At 40.0% G+C, this 23584-nt stretch overlaps 1 protein-coding gene across 5 annotated transcripts in view; it reads right to left on the reverse strand.

Annotated features, from left to right (window-relative positions):
• Positions 1–4546: 4546 nt before the first annotated feature.
• The window catches only part of prdm5 (PR domain containing 5), a 299425-nt gene continuing 280387 nt past the window's right edge, over positions 4547–23584 (reverse strand). For 4 of the 5 annotated variants that reach the window (XM_073065178.1, XM_073065176.1, XM_073065179.1 and 1 more), the window contains 2 exons: positions 17114–17218; positions 4547–7565 (listed from right to left, as the gene is read on the reverse strand). In XM_073065178.1, the coding sequence (XP_072921279.1) occupies positions 7401–7565; positions 17114–17218 (270 nt within the window). In that variant the 3' untranslated portion in view covers positions 4547–7400. The remainder of the gene's footprint in view (positions 7566–17113; positions 17219–23584) is intronic. The other variant, XR_012101305.1, reaches the window with a different exon arrangement.

Here is a 23584-nt window from a genome sequence, read left to right on the forward strand (position 1 = left end):
TCAGAGGTTTGATAACAGTATACCTTCTTTCCACCTGTACTAAGGTCACCCAGACTGGCAATACTTTAACCATTTTTAATAGTTTCTGTTATTTCTTGTGTACATGAAACTCAAGCTTGCCTTCTATTATAGTCCTCATTTAACAACTGGCAAGAGGAAGTCCTCATTAAAATTTTGGAATACAGTGCAATCCACTAATGAAATTAAGCATCAACACACTCATGATTCTTTTAGGTAGATAAGTAACCGATCACATTTGATATAAGTTTGTGAATCCACCAAGGCTTGTAATACACGGTTAGAATCAGGAGGGGTTAAATGACAAGGGGATAACAGTGTAAGGATATGCAGAGATGGTGTCCTTCAAATTTATGCTGATCTTTTCCATCCACTTTTTAAAATGCAGCAATGGTAACAATTTGTATTTTGATGTTTATGTTTGCATCTGTGTTATGAAAATTGACTGCACACTTGCTTGCCATGTGCCCTGAACAAGGCTGAATAAGAGTCAGTCTTTGACTAATCATTTCACTGCTTGTCTTCTTGCTGTGGTTACAGTGGTCTTGATTTGAGATTCCATCTATTAAAAATGCCCAAGTCATCCTTGTTCATTTGAAATGGGTTCATGGCTACCCATGCATTTTACAGAAGGTCTATTCCAAGTACTGTTGCTGTAGTCAATGATGGGGTTTATACTTCAGACATTGTTGCTGGTCCATTGACATTTACAAGTATATTTGGAGTCTCTTCCACAAAAGCTACATCTGTACCACAATCATTGCATAGCTTCAGTCTGGGAGGGGATTGAATGTCCTGGATTTGTCAGTGAAATAGATGACGGAGACTTCACTTTTCAGGTCAGGAGCCAGATGACAACTATTGACTACAGAGCTCCAGTAATGATACACTTTAGAAGGGAGAAAACTTTGATCCATGCAGGAGTGTAATAAATGCTGAAAACTTGCAGAAAACTCATGCTGTGACTACACGAGGAGCCCAACATTGCAGTGCAGCTGGGAAATCATTTGTGAAGCTCAGGCAGCAAGTTCAGGACTTAAATATATGTGCAGGACATTCCAACCTCTTAGTGCTTCTGCTTCAATAAAAGCCCAAAACTCAGCATTGAACTCCAGCATGTCTCGGCCGAACAACCTGATACTTAGTGGCAGGATCACAGTCCATGGGTGGCTATGAAAAGGTGTCAGTGAGTCAGCTAGAATGGTACTAGTAGTGAATTCATTTCCTTTTGTTTTTGCGTTCTTGTCGGAGCACTAATGTAGAAATTTCAGATGGTACTTAATATTTCTGTTAGGCAGACCATCTGATTTTACTCCCAATAATTTAGATGATTTCTCAGGCTCTCTGTTTACTCTCCTAATGTGAAATCTGATGTAGAAAAATTACCTTTGTTTATGTATCCGTTTCAAGTACGTGGGTGACATACCCAAAGTTGAATTTCCGATCCCTATCAGGATTAAGATCTTGGTGCCATTTCTTTCTTTCACATCACTAACTTTGGAAGTTTTCCTTTCATGTGAATGTCCAATTTATGAAGGGTATAAATTGTGGATGTGGACCTTTCATTAGAAGCTGGGCAAAGAATTCCATTGTTTTTGCATACAGCTGTCAAAATGAAGAATATTTCATGCAGTCAGTCTGGATCTGATCTAAAATCAGACCCCAGAGATGAAAGGATTGCATTCTAATCTGTTATGGCAACCAGTCTCTCCCATTTGATCTGTGGCTTCATATTGATTAGAATTACCCTTCTCTTCTAATCTAATGGCATATGGTCTATGTTCAAAGACCTTACTTTTAATGCCTTACATTATTTTATAATAACATTCATCTCTTTGGAGGACCACCAATGCAGTCATTGTCTGCCTCTGAATTTATACAGCATATACTGCCAAGTGCCACTAACAAAAGTTTTCAAGTCACAATCTCCATTCTTTAACAGAGCCGGGCATCTTGACTCATTAATTTCATAACCTCGGACAGCCTTGTTGAGATATTGGTTAAAAGAGAAGCCTAGAAATTGGATACCAACATTTGCAGACAATCAAATCCATATGTTTTGTCATTTCAGATGAGATTTGAAGGCTTCAAATGCATGGTACAACCAAAACCGACTCAATGACAGCTCATCACAGAGAAAAAAAGGGATTCTTGAGATGCTGGTGTTGTTGAGGCTACAGGTACTGCATCCACATAGCAGCAGAAGGATGTTATCAATAAGATTTGCAAGCATGGAAATCACATCCCCTTGAGAAGAGATCATCATTTGGGCAGCACGATAGCTGCAATAATGTTATTACAGTGCCAGCAACCTGGGCTCCTTTGGGTCCTGATGAAGGGTCTCGGCCCAAAACATCGACTTTCTTTTCAATTTCAGGGAAGCTACCCGACCTACTGAGCTCCTCCAGCATTTTGTGTGTGTTGCTCTGGATTCAATTCTGCTGCTCTCTATAGGGATCTTATACGTTCTCCCCATAACCATGTAGGCTTCCTCGGAACGCTCCATTTTCCTCCCACATTTAAAAATGTACAGGGTTGTAATTTATTTGGTCGCATGGGTGTGATAGGGCCAGAAGGGCTTGTTACTGTGCTGTATCCCTAAAATTCCTCAAGTGAATACTGTTCTTATGACCTTAAAAGTTAATTGTATTCATTATTGGGCAGAACTTCAATTGTTTTAAGAAGACCTGCCTCCCTATTCTAATTTGTTAAATTGGCCAAAACTAACTTGCAACTTATGTGAAAGTTTTGTTTATTATCACTGTTTCCCGACTCACCATATATCAAATACACAGTATAACTGGTTTTAGTCAGCAATGTGAAAATATAATGAGGCTGAAAATCAATATATCCATCATTCTAATATCACAACTTGTTCAGTGATTTCAGGACAGAATGTATGGCTGTGTGTATAGCTCTACTGGTTTTGAGAAGCCATTAGGCTTCTGAACTCCCTGTGGCATTGCATTCAAAGTGTTACCAGATAATTTGTATGGTACCCTCCGATATTTAATTTATGCACTTTGTTTATCTATGTGTAACTCATTTGTAGATTTAATTCTAACTTTCCCAAGTTATTGTGTTGTGTACGTGTGTTATGTGTTCTACTGTGATTTACACTCTGGTCCGGAGAAATGTCTCATTTGGCAGTTTACCTGTATATAGTTAAATGCCAATAAACTTGACTTAATTGTGTTGACATTTTCTTGATAGAAAGTAAAAATCTATGCATCTGCAGATCCCTTTCAGAGAGAATTTATTTCAATTATAAAAGGTTGACTAGCATATGGGAGGGAGGTCCTCCTGTCTTAAGGCTTTAGATCAGTACCTAGTCTTGAGGATAGAGATTTCTTTATTTCTTTTTTCTGTCTGGTTGCTTACAGAAATACTTTGGATATTAATCATCATTTGTAAGAGACGCCTGGGTGATCCTAGAAGGATGGCAACTGTAGTACCTCTCTTACATTATTGGCTATGCATAGGGCAATCAGATACTCTTTCCACTGAAATGCTGAGCACCAATTCCCTCAGGGCTCAGATCTGTCATGTTGCCAGATAATTGCCTATTGTGGAAATTACTAAAACAGTCTGAATGAAGGGCTGAAGAACCCTTCTCTTAGGATGAAGGATAAAAAACAAAACCACACATTCACGGTATTATGTATATTTATCCACAAGGACTGGAGGTAACACCCAGCATAAGAATGTGAAAATATAAGTTACATGCCAGAATATATGAATAGCAATTCCATTTGTTTAACAGAATTCTCACAAATTAAAATGATCTGAACTATAACAATAAATGGCATGAATGCATATTAGGTATCAATCTGATATGAAAAGAAGGAAATTTGGCACCCTCCCTTTGACACTCACCAAGTTTTATCAACGCAACATCAGAAGCATCCTACCAGAATGTATCATGGCTTGGTATGACAACTGTTCTGTCTGTGGCTACAAGAAACTGCAGAGGGTTGTGGAGAGACTTCACTGAAGAGAGTTCTCTTCTTCCACTGCCTCTGTCTCTGTGCCTACTTCTTTGGCAAGGACTCTCCAGCCCACACCAATGACCCCTTCTTCCGTCATCAAACCGCCTCAACATCAAACCTGCAGATAAGGGAGGTGCTATAATAGTGTGGCATATTGACCTCCACCATGCTGAGGCCCAGCGCCAACTCTCATACATCTCCTCTTACTTACCCCTCGAACAGGACCCCATTAAGGAATGCCAGGCCATTTTCTTCCACACCATCACCAACCTTAATAACTCTGGGGATCTCTCATCCATTACCACCAACCTAATAGTTCCTTCACCCTGCACCTCCCTTTTCTACTTCCTACCCAAATTCACAAATCTGCCTGTCCTGGTAGACCCATTGTTCCTGCCCCACTGAACTTATATCTGCGTACCTCGACTCAGCTTCACTTCCTCCACCATCAATGCTGCCCTTACCCGCATCTCTTTCATTTCACGCTTGTCTGCCCTCATTTCATCCTCTTGCCCCCCCCCCCCCAACCAGGGATAGGGTTCCTCTTGTCCTCACCTACAACCCTAATAGCCTCTGCACCCAGCACATAATTCTCTGTAATTTCCACCATCTCCAACGGAATTCCACCACCAAGCACATAGAACCATAGAACATTACAACACAGAAACAGGCCTTTTGGCCCTTCTTGGCTGTGCCAAAATCTTTCCTTTCCCCCCACTTACTGCTTTCCACAGGGATCGTTTACTACGCGTCTCTCCTGTCCATTTGTCCCTCCCCACTGATCTCCCTCCTGGCACAAATCTTTACAAGCTGAACAAGTGCTACACCTGCCTCCACACCTCCTCCCAAACCTACCATTCAGGGCCTCAGTCCTTCCAGGTGAGGCAACAGCTCACCTGAGAGTCTGTTGGAGACATCTACTATATCCGGTGCTCCCAGTGTGGCCTCCTGTATATTTGTGAGATCCAACATAGATTGGGAGACAGCTTTGCTGAGCACCTATGCTCCATCCGTCAGAAAATACTGGATCTCCCAGTGGCCATTCATTTCAATCCTACTTCCCATTCACATTCTGATATATGAGTCCATGGCCTCTTCTACTACTGCGATGAGGTCACACTCAGGCTGGAGGAGCAACACCTTATATTCCATCTGGGTAGCTTCCAACCAGATGGCATGAACATCAATTTCTTGAACTTTAGGTAATGGATTCCCCCCCTTCACCATTCCCATTTCCCTCTCTCACCTCATCTCCTTACCCGCCCATCACCTCCCTCTGGTGCTCCTCTCCCCCTTTCTTTCCTTTATGGATTTCTGTCCTCTCCTATCAGACTCCCCCTTCTCCACCAATCAGTTTCCTGGCTCTTTACTTCACCCTCCCTCCCCCCGGATTCACCTACTACCTTGTATTTCTTCTTCCCCTCAGACTCTCTGACCTTTTTCTCTAGTTCTGATGGAGGGTCTCAATCCAAAACATCAACTCTACTCTTTTCCAGAGACACTGCCTGGCCTGCTGAGTTCCTCCAGCATTTTGTGCGTGTTGCTTGGATTTCCAGCATCTCTAGATTTTCTCTTGTTAGAGAGTTGTGGACATGACTCTGCACATCCTGGAAATTGCCATCCCTGCATTTACTCTGTCTATACTTCTCACTGCCTCGGGATAATGAAAACCTCACCCTCCCCAGATACTCTCTCTTCTGCCTCCACCATTGGGCAGAAGATACAAGTACGGCCAGGCTCAAGGACAGCTTCTATCCCACTGGTATAGGACTATGGAACAGCTTCTTAGTATGATAAGATTGATTCTTGACCTCTCAATCTGCCTCTTATGACCTTGCGCCTTACAGCACTACACTCTCTGTAACTATAGCATATTTTTCTGCATTCTGAGACTGTTCTAATGAACTGATCTGCATGAACAGTATTCAAGACAAGCTTTTCACTCTACCTTAGTTCATGGACCAGTAATAAACCTATTTACAGTATCAGTATAAAGAATACCAGACATATATACTTGTTTTACTACTGTAAATTGGTGCTTGATTATTACATAATCCTGATAATAATAGATTGTTTAAACATTTGTACAGTGGTTTCATACTCTGGCATTTTACACCCTTAAAGATCTACAGGAATCCTTGTCACTTCTGCTTGAGATGCAAATCAGGACTTATGGTCCAGCCTTTTTTGTATGGATAAGGAGGTGATGGATATTCTCCGTGTAGCACAGTAGCCCCAGCACTGACAGGATAACTTCGACATTGAAGCAATTCCAGTGAGGTCCAGTGATGGTGGGGGATGGGTCGGAAATGTCTTTAGTTTACAGAACTTGACCGATGACACCAGCCATCACTTTTTAAATTAAAAAAAGTCTATATTATACTTGTACATAAGGTCATAAATCACAGTGCATTCTCCCAGAGACAGCAGCTGAGTTTGGCAAAACATAGTTGTAATTTCCAACTCAGATTTCTTTTGTTTGCAGCCGTGTGATATCAACCTATTCAATATGCTCTAATGCTTCTTGATTAAAATGGTACAATAATCACATGATGAAATTTCACAGCCACTTCTACTTTCCAAATGCTGTCTAAAACTATGATCAGAATTTGATCTGATCACCAAGGTCAGACCTGGGTAAACTAACTAGAAAGGAGTTCCTGTTTAGCTGAATTTTGCTACTGTGTTTAGTCAAGCAAAAAATAATATTAAGATTTTGGACCAACAAAGTTCAGTTTCAGTGGCAAATCTAGGTGAAACAAAAATGTCAAATTACAGTTAAAATGAAGTTGAGAGGTAATACATAATATAAAATTGTGCCTAAACATACAGAAAAAGTAAGAGAAAAGCAAGTAAAGCAGTAATACAATTCACATATTTATTATTTTTAAAAATGTCTAGCATGTGTAAATTGCAAATCATTATAATAATAATACATGCTGATGTGACATAAATAGTATCATTATGGGTATGAAAAGCTTTTCAGGATCAGAGGGCAAAATGAATTCTTTGGTACTGGTGACAATATGAGGATTAACGATGACAGAGTGTCTGAATCTAGATAATGATGATCAAAATGACTGGTAGAAAGTAACAAGTAGATCTTGCTGCGTTTCTGAATAAATTCTCTAACAACCACAGCAGAGTCACTGATTGCAGAGGTCATGAATCCTGAACATTTGAAATCAATATTCCCTCATTCACAGCAGGCTGTCATTTTCAATAAAACAAAACATATTAGCTGTTGAAGAATACAAATCATTTCTTTGTAAATTATCCATTTCAGGCAGGTAAAGCATTCAAAAGCTACTGACACTTGCAGTCAACCGCAGCACGGAACAATAATTGTCTGAGCTCCAGGAATTTTGAAGCTCTCTGATGGAATGTGAAGCTTCAGCTATCTGTCTCTCCATGCACATTTTCCATATGAACCTTGAGGTAGTCGTTTCTTGTGAACTTCTTGTGACAGAGTTGGCATTCTGCCATCGGTCGATTTGGGTTGTGTGTCAGTTTGTGCCTAATCAGCATTTTTTTTAAGCTGAATGATAAATCGCAGACCTAAAATAATGAAGACACAATGTTGTCAATACAAAAGAACATTTTAGAATACTCTTGTACAAGTTTTGTAAGTTGCTGTTACTGCACTTTATGCTTCTTATCAAGAAAACTAAACAAAACTACAGCAAAATGGGAGGAGCCCATTCAGCTTTCCGAGTCTGGACTAAAGAAGGGCCAACCTGCTAAATTCCTTTGCATCTGTTCCAAAGTCTTACAGATATGATACTTACTAGCCATTTCTGAGTGTACTTAAAACATAAGGAGGATTCCTGACTACAACATCCTTCTAGTCAGTGAGTTATTTTTGTGAAGAAGGTTCTCCTCATCCCTCTTCTAATCAATGCAAGATGACTTTATAACTGTTAATTACTGAAAGAATTATGATACGACAACATTTAGACGTAGAGAGAAGATCTTAACAGGAAGGGAAAGGTCATAACGAGTGTTAATTGATTGTTCAGCTAACCTGCCATCAGGGTGTCTATCACTAGGTAACTAAGAAATTTTCTGTGATAGACCCCATGTTTGAAGAAAGGTATTTTCTTTTGGGTGAAGTGGGTGGGTAGTCTTGACCATTTAGATCTTTGAACTGAGTACTAATTTTTGACAGCACCTAGTCCCAGAAACTAAGACTAATGGAGATCACTTCTATTTCTGAATCCCACCATTCCAAGCAAACATTAATCCAAATCTTCCTCACCATTTGAAGCAACACTTTGGAAATAGTTATTTTGTGTTAGTCCACAGGAAGTCCAACGCCATATACAATGGACTTTACTCCCCTGTTAAAAATTGGGATAGGTTCCTTCACAGGTTTACATCTGCTTCCATGTGTGCAGGCACTGATAGTAAGTTCACATATCTGTTATGCTTGTGTTTATAAACTGATACCAAATATCTATATAGACAATTATTGCTATTTATTTGTTTTATATATATATTTCAAAAGTATGAAAAGTTCCTGGCAAACTTCTCTGGATGATTCTTAATGTTGGGGCTTATTTTACATGCTGATAAAAGGTGATTCAGTTGTAGTTAAATAAAACATCACATTTAATAAAAAGATATGTGTTTACCAATATTATCCTTGAGCTGTTATAATAACTCCTTATTAATATCAATAAAGGTAAAACTTCTGGTAATGTTTCAGTAATTAACAATGCAAAAATATTTAAATACATTTAAATACAAATTTGAAAAAAATAGAAATATATTGTATATTAAAGATCCATAGTTCAATGGTACAGCCACATATTAATCTAACCTGACAATTTCAAACAGTAGAAGGATCTTGGTAAGAGAATACTTACACTGAATAAAAATGGCACTAAGCATTTGCCACTGATGTGATAAGCTGGTGGGCACGAGACAGCACTCAAGCCAAAGAGAAATGCCTTTTGCTTCACAAACAGGATGCTATTTCGTCTTGGAAATATAGATGTCTAGTTCAACTAACCACAGATTGTAGGTTGCAAGGAAACAGAAAAAAAATAGTCTGCATGCAAATCAAAACAGTGGAGGGGGTCCAGAATTTATTGGCATCAGAAGAAAGAAAGAATTATCAGACAGAAATCCCAGAAGGAAAAAGACGATCATGCTTAAATAAATATATGGCATTGAAGTACACACATGATCAGATACACACTTCAATCAGATGAAGGTGACCCAGTTCTGTGGAAAAATGAGGAAGGATTTTCCAAACACAATGACTAGAAACCAAGGTTCTTGCAGAATCTTTAAGTTATAAAAAGATGCAAAGAAACTCGTTCAGTTGCTTGGAAGTGTTTGTTAAAAATAAAATAATTTGCATATTAATAAGGCTCTTATGTCACTAAACACTTTGCAGCTTATGAATTACTCTGGCAATATGATCACTGTTGTTTTTGGAGGCAAATGTAGAAGACATTCTGTGTAATGTAAGATGCCAGAAACAGCAAATTAGATTAATAACTTGCTGATCTAATTTGATGCCATTGTCTGAAAAGTAAACATTGTAATGAGATCAAATGCATTCCCTTCTTCTGTGTGTAATGTCATGAAATCTTCTACTCTGGTAGAGCATCAATATATTTTTCCTTCCTAAATATTACTACACTATTTTAATAGTGATACTTTAAATGTGTAACAGGGTGTATCAGAAGATCAGAATGTTTATTACGGCCTGATTGCTAAAGTCATCCAGTGCAGCCATTTGGGCATACAGCATTAGGATTTCTACACTGACAGTTTGGTGTTTGACTCTATTGAATATCATTTTAAACGTGAGCCTTTGGTGCTCTATGTTACTGATTACTGTCATAATCATTCATTTTAGTTTCCCAAGTTCCATTCGCCCTCTTAAAATTGTAGGCAGTATGGTACCACTGCGGTTTGAATAATGCTATTCCAGCACCGGTGGCCCAGTTTCAACTCAACCGGGTAAGGAGTGCGTATGTTCTCCCAATGACCATGTGGATTTCCTCCAGGTTCTCTGCCCCCCCTCACATTCCAAAGGTGTACACGCAAGTGGGTTAATTGCTCAAATGGGTTTAGTTGAGCGGCATGGGCCCATTGGACAGGAATGGTTTGTCACCATGCTGAATCTCTAAATAAAATGAAAAAAGAAGGAAAATAAGATTTATTCCATTATGTGCCCTCTGTTTTCATCATATTGAATTCCTTATCATTCAAAAGTATGCTTTACTGTGATCATTCCTACATTAATAGTCCCCTACTCTTACTTTTTCTATCTACTCTGGTTCATTCCTCATTACAAAATGCAATAGCAATTTCATCCTTGTTGGTCCTGTTGCCCAGTCGGTTTGGAACAAAAACACTGGAATCACTCAGCAGATTTAGCAATGTCTATTGGTAGAGAAATAAGCCAATTTTTCAGGTTAAGCATCTCTCATCAGAACTGGAAAATGAGAAAACAAGTATGATTTAAGTTGATTACCTGAAGTATTGAGCTCAATATTACATCCCAATGGCTGCAGAATCTCAGCAGCAACTTTGGAGGTGGTTTTTTAATTCAACTTTGGTGGTATCTTTGGAGTATGTCAAGAGGTCAGAGGGGAACGAGGAAAGAGAATTAAAGTAACCAGTGACCAGAGATGTTGAGTTAACCTTACTGACTGAACAAAGGTCAGTTTTCGTTTTCTCTATTGCAGAGGTGGCCACATGGAGTTCTAATACTTTCTTGTCATTCATTCTTTGGTTTTTTTTTTCTGTTTTCATTGATGTCTGCAGAGACCAAGAATTTCAGGTTGTGTGTAGTATACATTCTCTGATATTGACCATTTAACATCATGAGCAATGAATGCTAAACACGAAACTGGAAGAAGAGCAACAGAGCTGGTGCCTCACCCAGGAGGTCTGTCTGCTTCCCTGGATGGCGGGAATGAAACAGGTAGAAGGGAAAGTGCTGCAAATTCTATAATTGCATGGAAATTGCCAGTGGAGGGAGGATGGCTGATGGTGATGGAGGAGCAAGTCATCATTAAAGGGAAGAATCTCTTCAGGATGCTGAATAGGTTTGGGGAAGATGGCTATGGAAAACCATTGAAAGTTGTGGAATTTTTGGAGGATAATCCTTTAAATACAGAGGCTGGTGTGGTGGAAGGTAAAGACAAGTCCTTGTTTTGGCTGCACGGAGAAGAGACAAGAACAGAGATGCAGGAAATAAAGCAGATGCAGTTATTAACTACTGTAAAGCGGAAGAAATGGGTAAGTAAAAGGAAGACATATCTAAGACTTTCCATATCATTGATTTCTAATTTCCTCCTCTGGTAGTCAATAGTCAGCTCCTTAGTTCTGCTGATGTTGAGTGAGAAGTTGCTGTTGTGACACCACTCAACCAGATTTTCAATCTCCCTCCTAAATGCTGATTCATCACCACCTTTGATTCTGCCAACGACAATCGTGTCACCAGCAAATATGGCACTGGAGCTGTGCTTAGTCTCACTGTCATAAGTTTACAGTGAGTAGAGCAGAAGGCTAAGTACACAACTTTATGGTTCACCTACACTGATGGTAATTGTGGACAAGATGTTGTTGCCACTGAAGTCTGCAAGTTAGGAAATTGAGGATCCAGTTGCACAGGAAGGTATTGAGGCCTAGGTCTCCGAGCTTATTGATTCGTTTTGAGGGGATGATAGTATTGAATGCAGAGCTGTAATCAATGAAGAACATCCTGATATACACATCTTCACTGTCCAGATGTTTCAGAGATGAGTGAAGGGCAAATGAAATGGGCTCTGCTGTTGACCTGTTGCATTGGATCCAAGTTGCTCCTCAGGCAGTTTTTTATGTTTCCTCACCCACTTCTCGAAGCACTTAGTGCCGGTGGACACGGGATGATAGTCATTGAGGCAGGTCACCATGTCCTTCTTGAGAACATGTATAATTGAAGGTAGGTACTTCAGACTGCTGAAGCGAGAGGTTAAAGTTGTTAGTGAACACTCCAGTCAGTCTTCAGCACTCGGCCAGCTATACCGTCTGGACCAGGATTCACACTCCTGAAGGATGCACTTATGTCAGCCTCAGAGGCTGAAATCACAGAGTTGTCGGGGGCTGTGGAACTTTGTGAAGATGCTGATGGTTTTGGAAAAAAATTGTTAACTTGATTGCTTTAGTCTACATCCTACCACACACATTCCCTTTTCTCTCTCCTTCCTTCTCCTACGCTAACACTTGTGCTTTCTCACTACCCAGCTTTGAAAAGGGATCCGTCAGTTGAAATGTCATCTCTGATTCTCTTCATATGGATGTCATTTGATCTGCAAAGTGCTTCCAGCATATTCTGTTTTTCTATTGGAGTTTCAACATCGGCAGTTTTTTTGCTCTTATTAGAAATGTGCTATGCATATAATATAGGAATTCATCCTACTTCTAGCCAATTCATTTTAGAGGGTTTTGAAATCTAGCACAGTTATTATTCTAATTATTCATCATTTCCCTAATGTCTTTGCACATTTTAAACTGGGAGAATTAAATACAGTAGCAAAGTTGGAGAAGAGGCAGGAAATCAAGCATTGCTTTCTTATGAATTCATCTGCATTCTTTTCAACAAATTCCAAACAAGAACAAAATTACTTAAACAACAAAATGAGACCCAGAGCTGGACAGGCTTATTTTTCTCCTGTCACCAAAAATTAACCATTTTTCATTATACTCTTGAACACTGTTAAAATAAAAATATTATTTAGATTCTGTTCCATATGTGTAGCTGTGCACAGTAATTATAATACTTAACCTCTTTTAAGCCTATTATTTTCACCTTTTTTTTAAACAATTTTACTACACTCTACACATAAGTACCAGTCAGAGACAGCCACACAGCCTTTCATTTGTAGCACTACAAGTGCTTCGGCTTGTACTGATACTAACCTTGAACCAAGCAATAAGTGATCTGAGGTACAGATTGGTGTGACTAACTTCCTCAGATTGCATCCACCCATTACAGTGTTCAGTTTGATGGCTGGTTAAATTATAACGCTGTAAAGGATCAATGCTAGACCGCTGTACTTTTCAGACAGTGCTGTGGTCAAGGCCTTCTGCAAATCAGACTGCGTAGACATGCAACCTTTCAATCTATAAATGTTGAAACTGGCAATGCATCAAATTTCTAGCAACTGTTAAATAAAGATGATATCTATAATTATCCACATTTGAAAATGGAAGTTGGGGGGTGGGGTTGGAAGTTTTTGGAGTTCTAGCAACTGAAATAAATCAACCAGTCACAAGATGTTCTTCAGCGTCTACCTTCTGTTGATAAAAGGGCTTTCTACACAGTTCAGCTATGGGTCATAAAAAACATGGAAAAGTATAACAGCTGCTAAGGATTCCATAGCAAACTGAAGAACTTTGGCAAATGCAATAATTCAGGTTCCTTAAGTTTATGCTCGGAGCAGCCTGCCAAGTTACCTAACTGTCAGAAATCCACACATCTTTTTGGAAAGAGAATGAAAGCATAACCTGGAATTTCATTCACAGTGCTGTAGGAGTTGTATAGGTACAAAGAACAGATTTCTCAACTTCTAAGAGATTTGTTAAAAGGATTTTTAGTGCACAGAGGATTTTTTGGCAAAAAGAGGTAGAGAAAAAAAGTTAATGGACATGGCATTAAAGAAAGCAGTCTGCAGCTTTGCTGTATTAGCAAAACATTCTCATTTGATACTACAAGAATTACTATTGCAATTCTCAGGCAATAGGCACTGTACGGAAAGTTGGAATTGCATCTCTCAGATATTCATCAGATAATGAATAAATGGCAGAATGGATCTTTTTTAGTTCAGTGTGCTTCATATCTTCAGAATCACCTTAAACCACAAATTTATACAAGGTGATAATCAGACACAGAATCAGGTTTAATACCACCAACATATGTCATGAAGCTTGTTGTTTTGAAGCAGCAGCTCAATGCAATACATAATAATAAAAAACTATAAATTATAATAAGAAAAATGTGTATACAATTAAATTAAATAAGTAGTGAAGTTAGAGAGGGAAAAATAGTGTGGTAATGTTCGTGGGCTCAATGTCCATTCAGAAATCTGATGGCAGAGGGGAAGAAGCTGCTTCTGAAATTTTGAATGTATGTCTTCAGGCTCCTGTACCTCCTTCTTGACGGCAATAATGAGAAGAAAGCATGTCCTGGCTGATGGGGGTGGGGGGGGGGGTCCTTAATGATGGATGTCATCTTGTTTGAGGCACCACCTTTTGAAGGTGTTCTCACTGCTGGGATGGCTATTGCCCATGATGGAGCTGGCTGAGTTTACAACTTTCTATAGATTTTTCCGATCCTGTGCAAAGCCCCCCACCCCCCCCAGATCGTGATACAAGAAGTTAGAAAGCTCTCCATGGTACAGCTGTAGAAATTTGTGTGTGTCTTTGGTGACTTTTCTAGTCTCCTCAAACACCTACTGTCTTTGTAATTGTGTCAATATGTTAGGCCCAGGATAAACCTTCAGGGATGTTGACACCCATAAACTTGAAACTGCTTACCCTTTCCACTGCACAATCAAATAGACTTACTGATATTGAGTGCAAGGTTGCAGTTGTGACACCACTCAACCAGCTGATCTATGTCACTCATGTACACTTCCTCGTCACCATCTGAAATTCATAGATGCTGTTTGAGCTGTGCCTAGCCACACAGTTGTGTGTGTAGAGAGAGTAGAGCAGTGGGCTAAGCACACATCCTTGAGGTGTACCAGTATCGATTGTCAGCAAAGAGGAGATTTTATTTTCGATCCACATAGAATATGGTCTCCTGGTGAAGACGTCAAGGATCCCATTGCAGAGGAAGGTACAACGGCCCAGGTTTTGGAGTTTGTTGATGAGAACTGAGGGTATGATTGTGCTGAATGCTGAGCAGTAATCAATAAACAGCAGCTTGGTGTAGGTATTACTAAACTCAGCATTATAAAAAGAAACAAATTAAAATTTGTTGTGAGCATTGAATGTTGACATTTTAAAAGTTCCCTTCATTTCACTGGTGGAATGGTATTTAGTTTGGCTAGGGAAACTTTCAAACTGTTGTGCAGTTCCTTATTATTTACATTAAACCAAAATAAACTATTCAGCTTTACAGAGACATTTAATGCCACTCATATATTTGAGAAACATTGAATAGATTTTCAAGCTGAGAGAGTTACTTTCATAATTTAATCTGCAAATGACACGAAGAACTAAATCGCAATGTGCATGCTGCCACCCAACAACTTACTCACCTTCAGTGCAAACCAACAGGAGTAACAGGAGATAGTCACACAATACTATGTCAAAATCATCACTTCTATAGCTCAGTGTATATTCATATCTCTACATGTGCAACCCACTGGACAGAGTATCAATGCCTACTTGCACACAGGCTTTAAAATGATTATTTTCTGATGCTGAAGAATTTGTGGTTTGCAGTGGCCAACCACAATTACGGGGAATTCTGAATACCTGAAGTGGCTTGCTGGTAATTGGAAAACATGTGACTCAGCTGACACGAGATAGTTGGTTTGACCGGTTACAGTGTATTCCTGAACAGCAGAAGGGCATTCCTCACTATAGCGTTGGGCATGAGTACTGGGGACAGGCGTTGTGGAGTAGTGCCGGTGGAGATGACAGCAGAAGGGAGATCCAGAATAAGCTCCAAATACCAAAAATATGAATAAATATTTTATAGAATATAGACGCCCCACATTCTGACATAGCCAGAGCTAACAAAAATCTTTATCTCCAACATTCAAATATTCAAGTGGTATTGAAAACTTTTTAGAAACTTGAATACATTTTATAGAAAAATATTAAAATGCAACTAAACTTACTATTACATAGCTCAGACCTTCTCAGACATTCAGGTGATTATTCCATGGTAAGCTAATCGGCTGCTGCAAGTTTTCGGTGGGTAGAAATGTGAGAAGTGTAAGGCCCAGGGAAAGTCAGTGGGGAGGGTAGGATTGCACTATAAGCTGCCATTGACCCAATGTGCCAAACAACCTACTTTTCAATCTCAGGAAATACAGAAATGTGGATCCTGGCACCGGGTGTTCATGCAGATGACCTAATTCAAGTTGTGGGTGATACTTGCAATTTCTAAATCTCACACTGCACTTCATAAGGAGTTGGACACCTGTAGCAAATAACCAACTGCAACTATTTGTATGCGTATCGAAAATGATGAGTTCATGGAGAAATAATTTGTTACCAAAATTATACACAAAAGCTCAGCTATTGGGGATTCTGTACATTTTTCTTAGAAAAAAACATATTTCTTTTCATGTACAGTACTGTTCGAAAGTCTTAGCCACATACATAGAACTAAGATGCCTAAGACTTCTGAACAGTACTGTAGTAATTTCATGTATTGCACAGTACTGCTGCTACAAAATAAAACAACTTTCATGACATTTGTGAATGACGATAAACATGATCCTGATATGGGTCTCTATTGTAGACCAAGAGTGGGAAGGGGGCAGGGAGAGGGGAATCATGGTTGGGAAAAGGGGAAGGGAGAGGGGAGGGAGCAGGAAGCACCTGAGAGACAATCTGTACTGATCAATAAACCAATTGTTTGGAATCCAATTATCTTGTCTGGTGTCTTAGGACTGGATGTGTCTGCACCTGCCCCACCACCCCTGACACTCCTTCTCTGCCACCTGTCCCACACCACTTCCGCGATGCTCCACCCTCGCCATTCCCAACATCCTTTACTCCTGCAAGATTTATAAACTCGCTCTCCACTCCATGTTGACAAATATACAGTACTGTGCAAAAGTTCTAGGCACCCTAACTATATACGTACAAAACATATACAACATACATATGTGCCTTAATACTATACAATACTATAAAACACTGAATACATAAAATCTCAAATGCTACAGAATATAAAGCTGATATTTAGCACATAGAACAAATAATAGTACAGCACAAGAACAAATCCTTCGGCCCATATGAGGAAACTTTATACTGTATCAGATTCATTATACCCTTCCTCCCGCAGATGAGTGATTGTTTCTTGATGTTTGATCCCAATTTATGAAAAAAAAGCACAGTAAGTTTCAGTTACTTACATCACACTGGAATGGTTTTTCTCCTGTGTGAGTCCTCATATGTTCATCTAGACCCCTTTTCTGACTAAAAGCTTTGTTGCATTCCGAGCACTGGTAAGGCTTTTCCTGCAAAAAAAAATAAAGCCGAATGACAATACGCGAAGTGACAGTGAGCCAAGGCAGAAACCCGGCAATTATTTGATTGTAATGTGGTGCTGGATTTGCAGGCTTTATACATCCTCACAGGGGTTCAGTGATTCATCTGGCAAAAGAACATAACTTGTTTGCAAAAGAGACAATAGCACCTAAGGAAATCAAGTTCAAGATTTCTTATCGTTACCCAACAGTAATTTAATAAAGCCATTAAGGCTGCCACTGAAGTAATTTCTACAGTTTATACTGGCAGTGTAATACTGGAGATTAGATTAAACCAAAAGAAAAGAGATACGTGCCTGTTTTACATATGCAATCAATTTACTTTAAATTCCGAAGTCAAAACATGATTATTTTTGGTTTCTCAAATTTACTCATTCTTGTAGGAACAGCGAAATAATGGCTTTCTTGCTGGTGCCGCAGATAAACAGAAATATGTAAAGATAAAGGGAAAAGGGTGACAGTACTGACCGCACTCAATTTAGAGACACACTGGTGCCTTTGTTCATTTGTATGTATTTTTTTAAACTTTTTCAAGACTCAACAAAAATAAAGTTGCTAAAAGGGCAGAATTTGTACATTGTTCTGGTAAATTATCTTTTTTAAACTTACTTATTGAGGTACAATTTATAGAGACTATGGTAGCTGCATAAGATGGCTACAAAATTACAGAAATACCAAAGGATTTTATCAAGATTCTGCAAATCGGAATAGATAGGATATTTAACAATCGGAAATTAAAATCCATCTGTTTGTGATGTTGCTGTGAAGGTTGTTGAAATCATTTAAAATATATATAAGAGCTTTTCTAGTGATCCTCAAAGGTTTAAGTTAACTGAAAATTCTGATACTGAAGGAATCACTTTCAATTTTCATCTTGTGTGACCTTGTTACAAAAACGGCCTGTTGCGTTTCTTGCATTACAACTGAGACCAGACTTCAAAAATACTTAATTGACTGTGAAGGCTTTGGGACACCCTAAGGTTATGAAAGGCACGGTAGAAAGGCAAGTTATTTATTTGCTTCTGTATCAGTACTCCTTATGGCCAGGAATGCCATTTAATGCACTTTGCTGTCTCAGAAAATTCCTTGGGTGGCTCTGGATTGAAATGTTGGCAACAAGACCCTTTAGATAAATGACTGATGGTACAGATGACCTCTCACAGGTCTCATTGATTGAAACAGGTGGAGCTTTTGCTTAATGTTGTGAACAACAGCTAACTCAATAACAACCTCCTATGCAGAAGAAGGGCAACACTTGAAAACAACAAAGTCAAGCAAGGTCTCAGGAAATTCAGCAATCCGCCTGACAGCTGGGAGAGCCGTTCCAGAGGCTCTCAGCTTGAGAAGCCGGGTCAAGGTTCATGTACTCACTATGACGAGCCACTGCAGGACTCATGCTGAGGACTACAGCCTTGCTGGGACCCAGAGCACTCATCATTGGGCAAATAACCCTGTAATCACTGAGAAAAGGTTTGCTGTTCACATACTGAGCTCGTTCTACTCCCACATCACTGCACAAGAAACCCAAACTTTATTGTATTATTTTTTGTTTGCTGGCCTTCTTTCTTTACCCACGAAAAGTGAAGCTACTAGAGGGAAATAAAGATGATTCAGGTTGTTCCTCAGTGCTGGATAAGTCAGAGGTAAAATAAACTTTCTGCTTCTGAATGTTTTTAACTGACGTCCGGGGATGCTGCATTTTGAAAACTATGTGTGAGAACAGTGTTAGGCATACCAGTGCTGCCCACTCATTTCTCCATGTCCCAGAACATCCCTGCAACAAATCAAGCCATATTGAACCGTCCACCAAAACGCTAAGCTCATAAATGAAAACTTCTGCACAATGCCAGAAGTGGTCAACAAACTATAAATAGAGATGGAATCAATGCCTATGGAAAGCAAATGCAGACACCCAGTTTTACAAAAAGTGAAATTAAATGAGAATCCTTAAATCAAAACAGTATTTGGCCTTGGCCTAGCATAATATAAAAGAGAGATGGATATAGGATAGTTGGAAAATGAGACTGGAGAAATAATTACAGGGGGCAAGATTATGACAGATGAACTAAATCAGTATTTTGCATCAGTCTTCACTGTGGAAGACACGAGCAGTGTGTCAGTTGTTGAAGAATGTGAAGGAGGAAAAGTGAGTGTAGTTACTATTACAAGGGAGAAGGTGCTCAAAAAATGGAAAGACCTATAGGTACACAAGTCACTTGGACCAGATGAACTGCACCCTAGGGTTCTGAAAGTGGTAACAGTAGAGGTTGTGGAGGCATTAATGATCTTTCAAAAACCACTGGACTCTGGCATGGTTCCGGAGGACTGGAATGCAAATGTCACTCGATTCTTTAAGAAAGGAAGGGGGAGCAGAAAGGAAATTATAGACCAGTTAGCCTGACCTCAACGGTTGGGAAGATGTTGGAGTCAATTGTTAAGAATAATGTTATGGAGTACTTGGTGACACAGGACAAGATAGGACAAAGTCATTGTGGCTTCCTGAAGAGAAAGTTTTGCCTGATGAACCTGTTGGAATTTTTTGAGATTAAAAGTAGGAATTAATTCCAACCATGACCAACCTTTTAAAGCACTTCACCACAGTAGATTTGATTGCCACTGCACCATGTTCCTTTAAGTAGCTCACCCTGCTTTTCTAGGGCATTGATATGATTGATGCCCTTTTAAAGCATGTAGGAACATCCAAGCACAGCAGCGAGAAGTTGAAAATATCCTTGAAAACTCTTAGCCTGTTGGTCAGTACGGACTTTCAGTGTTCAGCCAAGTACATGCCTTGCAAAGGTTCATCCTCTTGAAGGATGATCTGACTTCAGTCTCCAAGCCAGAGTTCAGAGGATCAAGGTGCTGGGGCATTTGCACAGGTATCATGTTATTGTCTTCTTTCAAAGGTAATTAGGCTCACTGGGGAGTGAATCACCACAGTCACTTATACTGTTAACGTTTGCCTTACAATAGGCAATGGTATACATACCCTGCTACAGTTGTTGTGCATTCATTGTTTCTAACTTCACACAGATATGTCCTTTCACTCTCATGATGCCTTCTGTAGTCACATCAGGACTTCTTGTAAGGTTCTGAATCATTGTTCTTGAATGCAACAGGTCCAGCTCTCAGCAGATTAGTGCCCTGAATGCAATTTTTCACAACCTTCTATGTACCTACAACACCACCTATTTTAGGGACATCTACAAGCACACTAAGCATGCCATGTACATTGACACCCTATTGATATTTAAGTCACCTCAGATCTCATGATCGACTGAAGAACCTGGACCATCGGGCACAGCTCGTCACCATAGCCGAAATTGTGGCAGTAGAGGGGGAATCCAAGCCAGGCTGAAACGCAGAGGGATGAGGACTCTTCTACTTGGCATCTATTGGCAAATGTGCAGTTGCTGGAGAAGAAAATTGAAGACCGAGTACCTGGCCATATACAAAAGACCTCTGCTGACAACTGGTTGGTGTGTTCTGAGATCTTTAACTTCTCACTTTGGCAGTGTGTGGTACTCACCTGCTTCAAGCAGGCTTCAATTATACCAAGAAGAGCGTGATGACCTGTCTCAGTAACTATCATCCAGTTACACTTACATCTACAGAGATGAAGTGTTTTGAGAGTTTGGTGATGAAACATAACAGCTCCTGCCTATGAGGTGACTTAGATCCATTCCAATTTTCCTACTGGGGCAACAGGTCCACAACAGATGCCAATTCATGGGCTCTTCACTCAATCCTGGAACATCTGTCAGCAAGGATGCATGCATCAGGATGCTCTTTATCGATAACAGCTCAGCACTCAACACTACCATCCCCTCAAAACTAATCAATAAACTTCAAGACCTTGGCCTCAATACCTCTTTGTGCAAATGGATCCTGGATTTCCTTACTTGTACACTTCAGTCAGTTTGGATTGACAACAACATCTCCTCCATGATCTCCATCAACACAGGTCCACCATGGGGCTGTGTGCTTAGCCCGCTGCTCTACTTTACACCTATGACTGTGTGGCTAAGCACAGCTTTGATGCCATATTCAAGCTTGCTGTTGATGTTACTGTTCTGGGTCAAATCAAAGCTGGAGATGAATCAGCATACAGGAGGAAGGTTGAAAATTTGGCTGACTGGTGTCATAACAACAACCTCTCACTCAATGTCAGCAAGGCCAAGGAACTGATTACAGACTTCAACAGAGGGAAACCAGAGGTCCATGAACCAGTCGTCATCGAAGGATCAGAAATTTAGAGGGTTAGCAACTTTACATTGCTGGGTGTTACTATTTCAGAGGAGATGTCTTGGACCCAGCATGCAAGGAAACCACCATAGTGCCTCTACTTCCTTGGGAGTCTGAGGAGATATAACATGACACCTAAAACTCTGATAAACCTTCTATAGATGTGTAGTGGAGAGTATATTAACTGGTCACAACCTGGTATGGAAACAGCAATGCCTTTGAACAGAAGGATTTAGCTAGTCCAACATAGATAAAGTCCTTCCAACCATTGAGCACATCTACATGAAATGCTGTTATAGGAAAGCAGCATCCATCATCAGGGATCCCCACCACTCAGGTCATGCTCTTTTCTCTTTTTTTCATCAGGTAGCAGGTACAGGAGCCTCAGGACTCACATCACTAGGTTCAAGAACAGTTACTACCCCTCAACCAACAGGCCCTTGAACAAAAGGGGATAACTGCTCTCACTTGCCCCATCACTGAAATGTTCTCCCAACCAATAGTCTCACTTTAAGGACTCTTTATTCCCTTGTCTCATGTTCTCATTATTTATTGCTATTTATTTATATTTGCATTTGCACAGTTTGTTGTTTTCTGCTCACTAGTTGATCTTTCATTGATCCTGTTATAGTTACTATTCTACAGCTTTACTGAGTATGCCCACAAGAAAACAGGCCCGGCACTTAAACTGACCAAATAAACGAAGAACAAAAGGCTCCAGCACCCTAGAGAGAGGAGTGAAGGTCACAGAGAGTGAACAACATCAGTCTGATCTGGGCCAGCATTTAAATTATCTAATGCACTAGGACCCGGCTACTACAAAGGAATCCAGGCCGAGACCATGCTGCCCAATCACTCGTTCCGGGCCCAGATTTCATCGTCCAGCCTGAAGCTACTCTCAAGCTCTTCAAATCAGCTCAGTGTCCAGGACAATCCAACCTCACCCACGGGCCAGTTGTACAGGCACCGAATCTCCTTTGCCCGGGCCCCGCCTTCTCCTTTTGGCACCTGGAGTAATCCAACCTCATACCCAGGCCAGCTGTACGGGCATCAGAACTCCATCTGCAATGATCTGAAACACACCATCTTGGCTCCCCAAACTCACTTCGCTATCACTCGCCCCTTCGCTGTTTGCAGCAATAATTAAACAATTTACCTCAGAAAAGGTATTTTTAATGATGTTTCAGTCAAGTTTCTGAGCTCTTTGACTATTAGAGAGTTGTTGCACACGCTCAGTAGTGCCATCTTAACCAGAAATTAGATCACATGTGATCAAATCTTCCAGACTAGTCTGCCATAAGGGACCTTATCAATTAATTTGATTAATTAGCATTCCTTCTGTTACTCATTAAGACCATGGGACTGCAAGATATAGGAGCAGAATTAGGCCATTCAACCCATCAAGTCTTCTCCTTTTCCAGTGCTCCAGTATCAATTCTCACTTCTCTTTTACTCTTTATATAACTGAAAAACTTTTGGTATCCTGCTTTATATTATTGGCTAGTCTACCCTCATATTTTATCTTTTCCCTTCTTATAGCTTTTTTAGTTGACTTTTGTTAGATTTTAAATGCTTCCCAATCACCTTTACTACATTATATGCCCTGTCCTTGACTCTTATGCACTCCTTAACTTCCTTTGTCAGCCACGGTAGCCTACCCCTGTCATTTGAGGACTTCTTCCTCTGTGAGAAATATCTACCCTGCACCTTGTGAACTAATCCCAGAAACTTCAGCCATCTCTGCTCTGCCGTCATCCCTGCCAGCATCCTCCTCCAATTCATCTGGGCAAACTGCACTCTCATGCTTCTATATTTCCCTTTGTTCCATTGCAATACTGATTAATACATGTGAGTTATGCTTCTCTCTCAAGTTGCAGTATGAATTCAAGCTTATTATGATCACTGTCTTCTAAGGGTTCCTTTACATTAAGCTTCCTAATAAGTGGTTATTGCACAAGACCCAATCTACGATAGCCTTTCTCTGAGTAAGCTCAAGCACAAGTTGCTCTAAAAACCCATTTTGTGGGCATTCAACAAATTCCCTCTCTTGCAATCCAACACCAACCTGACTTTCCCAATCCCCTTGCCTAT

This window comes from Hemitrygon akajei, chromosome 13 (assembly GCF_048418815.1).
Source record: "Hemitrygon akajei chromosome 13, sHemAka1.3, whole genome shotgun sequence".
NCBI lineage: Eukaryota > Metazoa > Chordata > Chondrichthyes > Myliobatiformes > Dasyatidae > Hemitrygon > Hemitrygon akajei.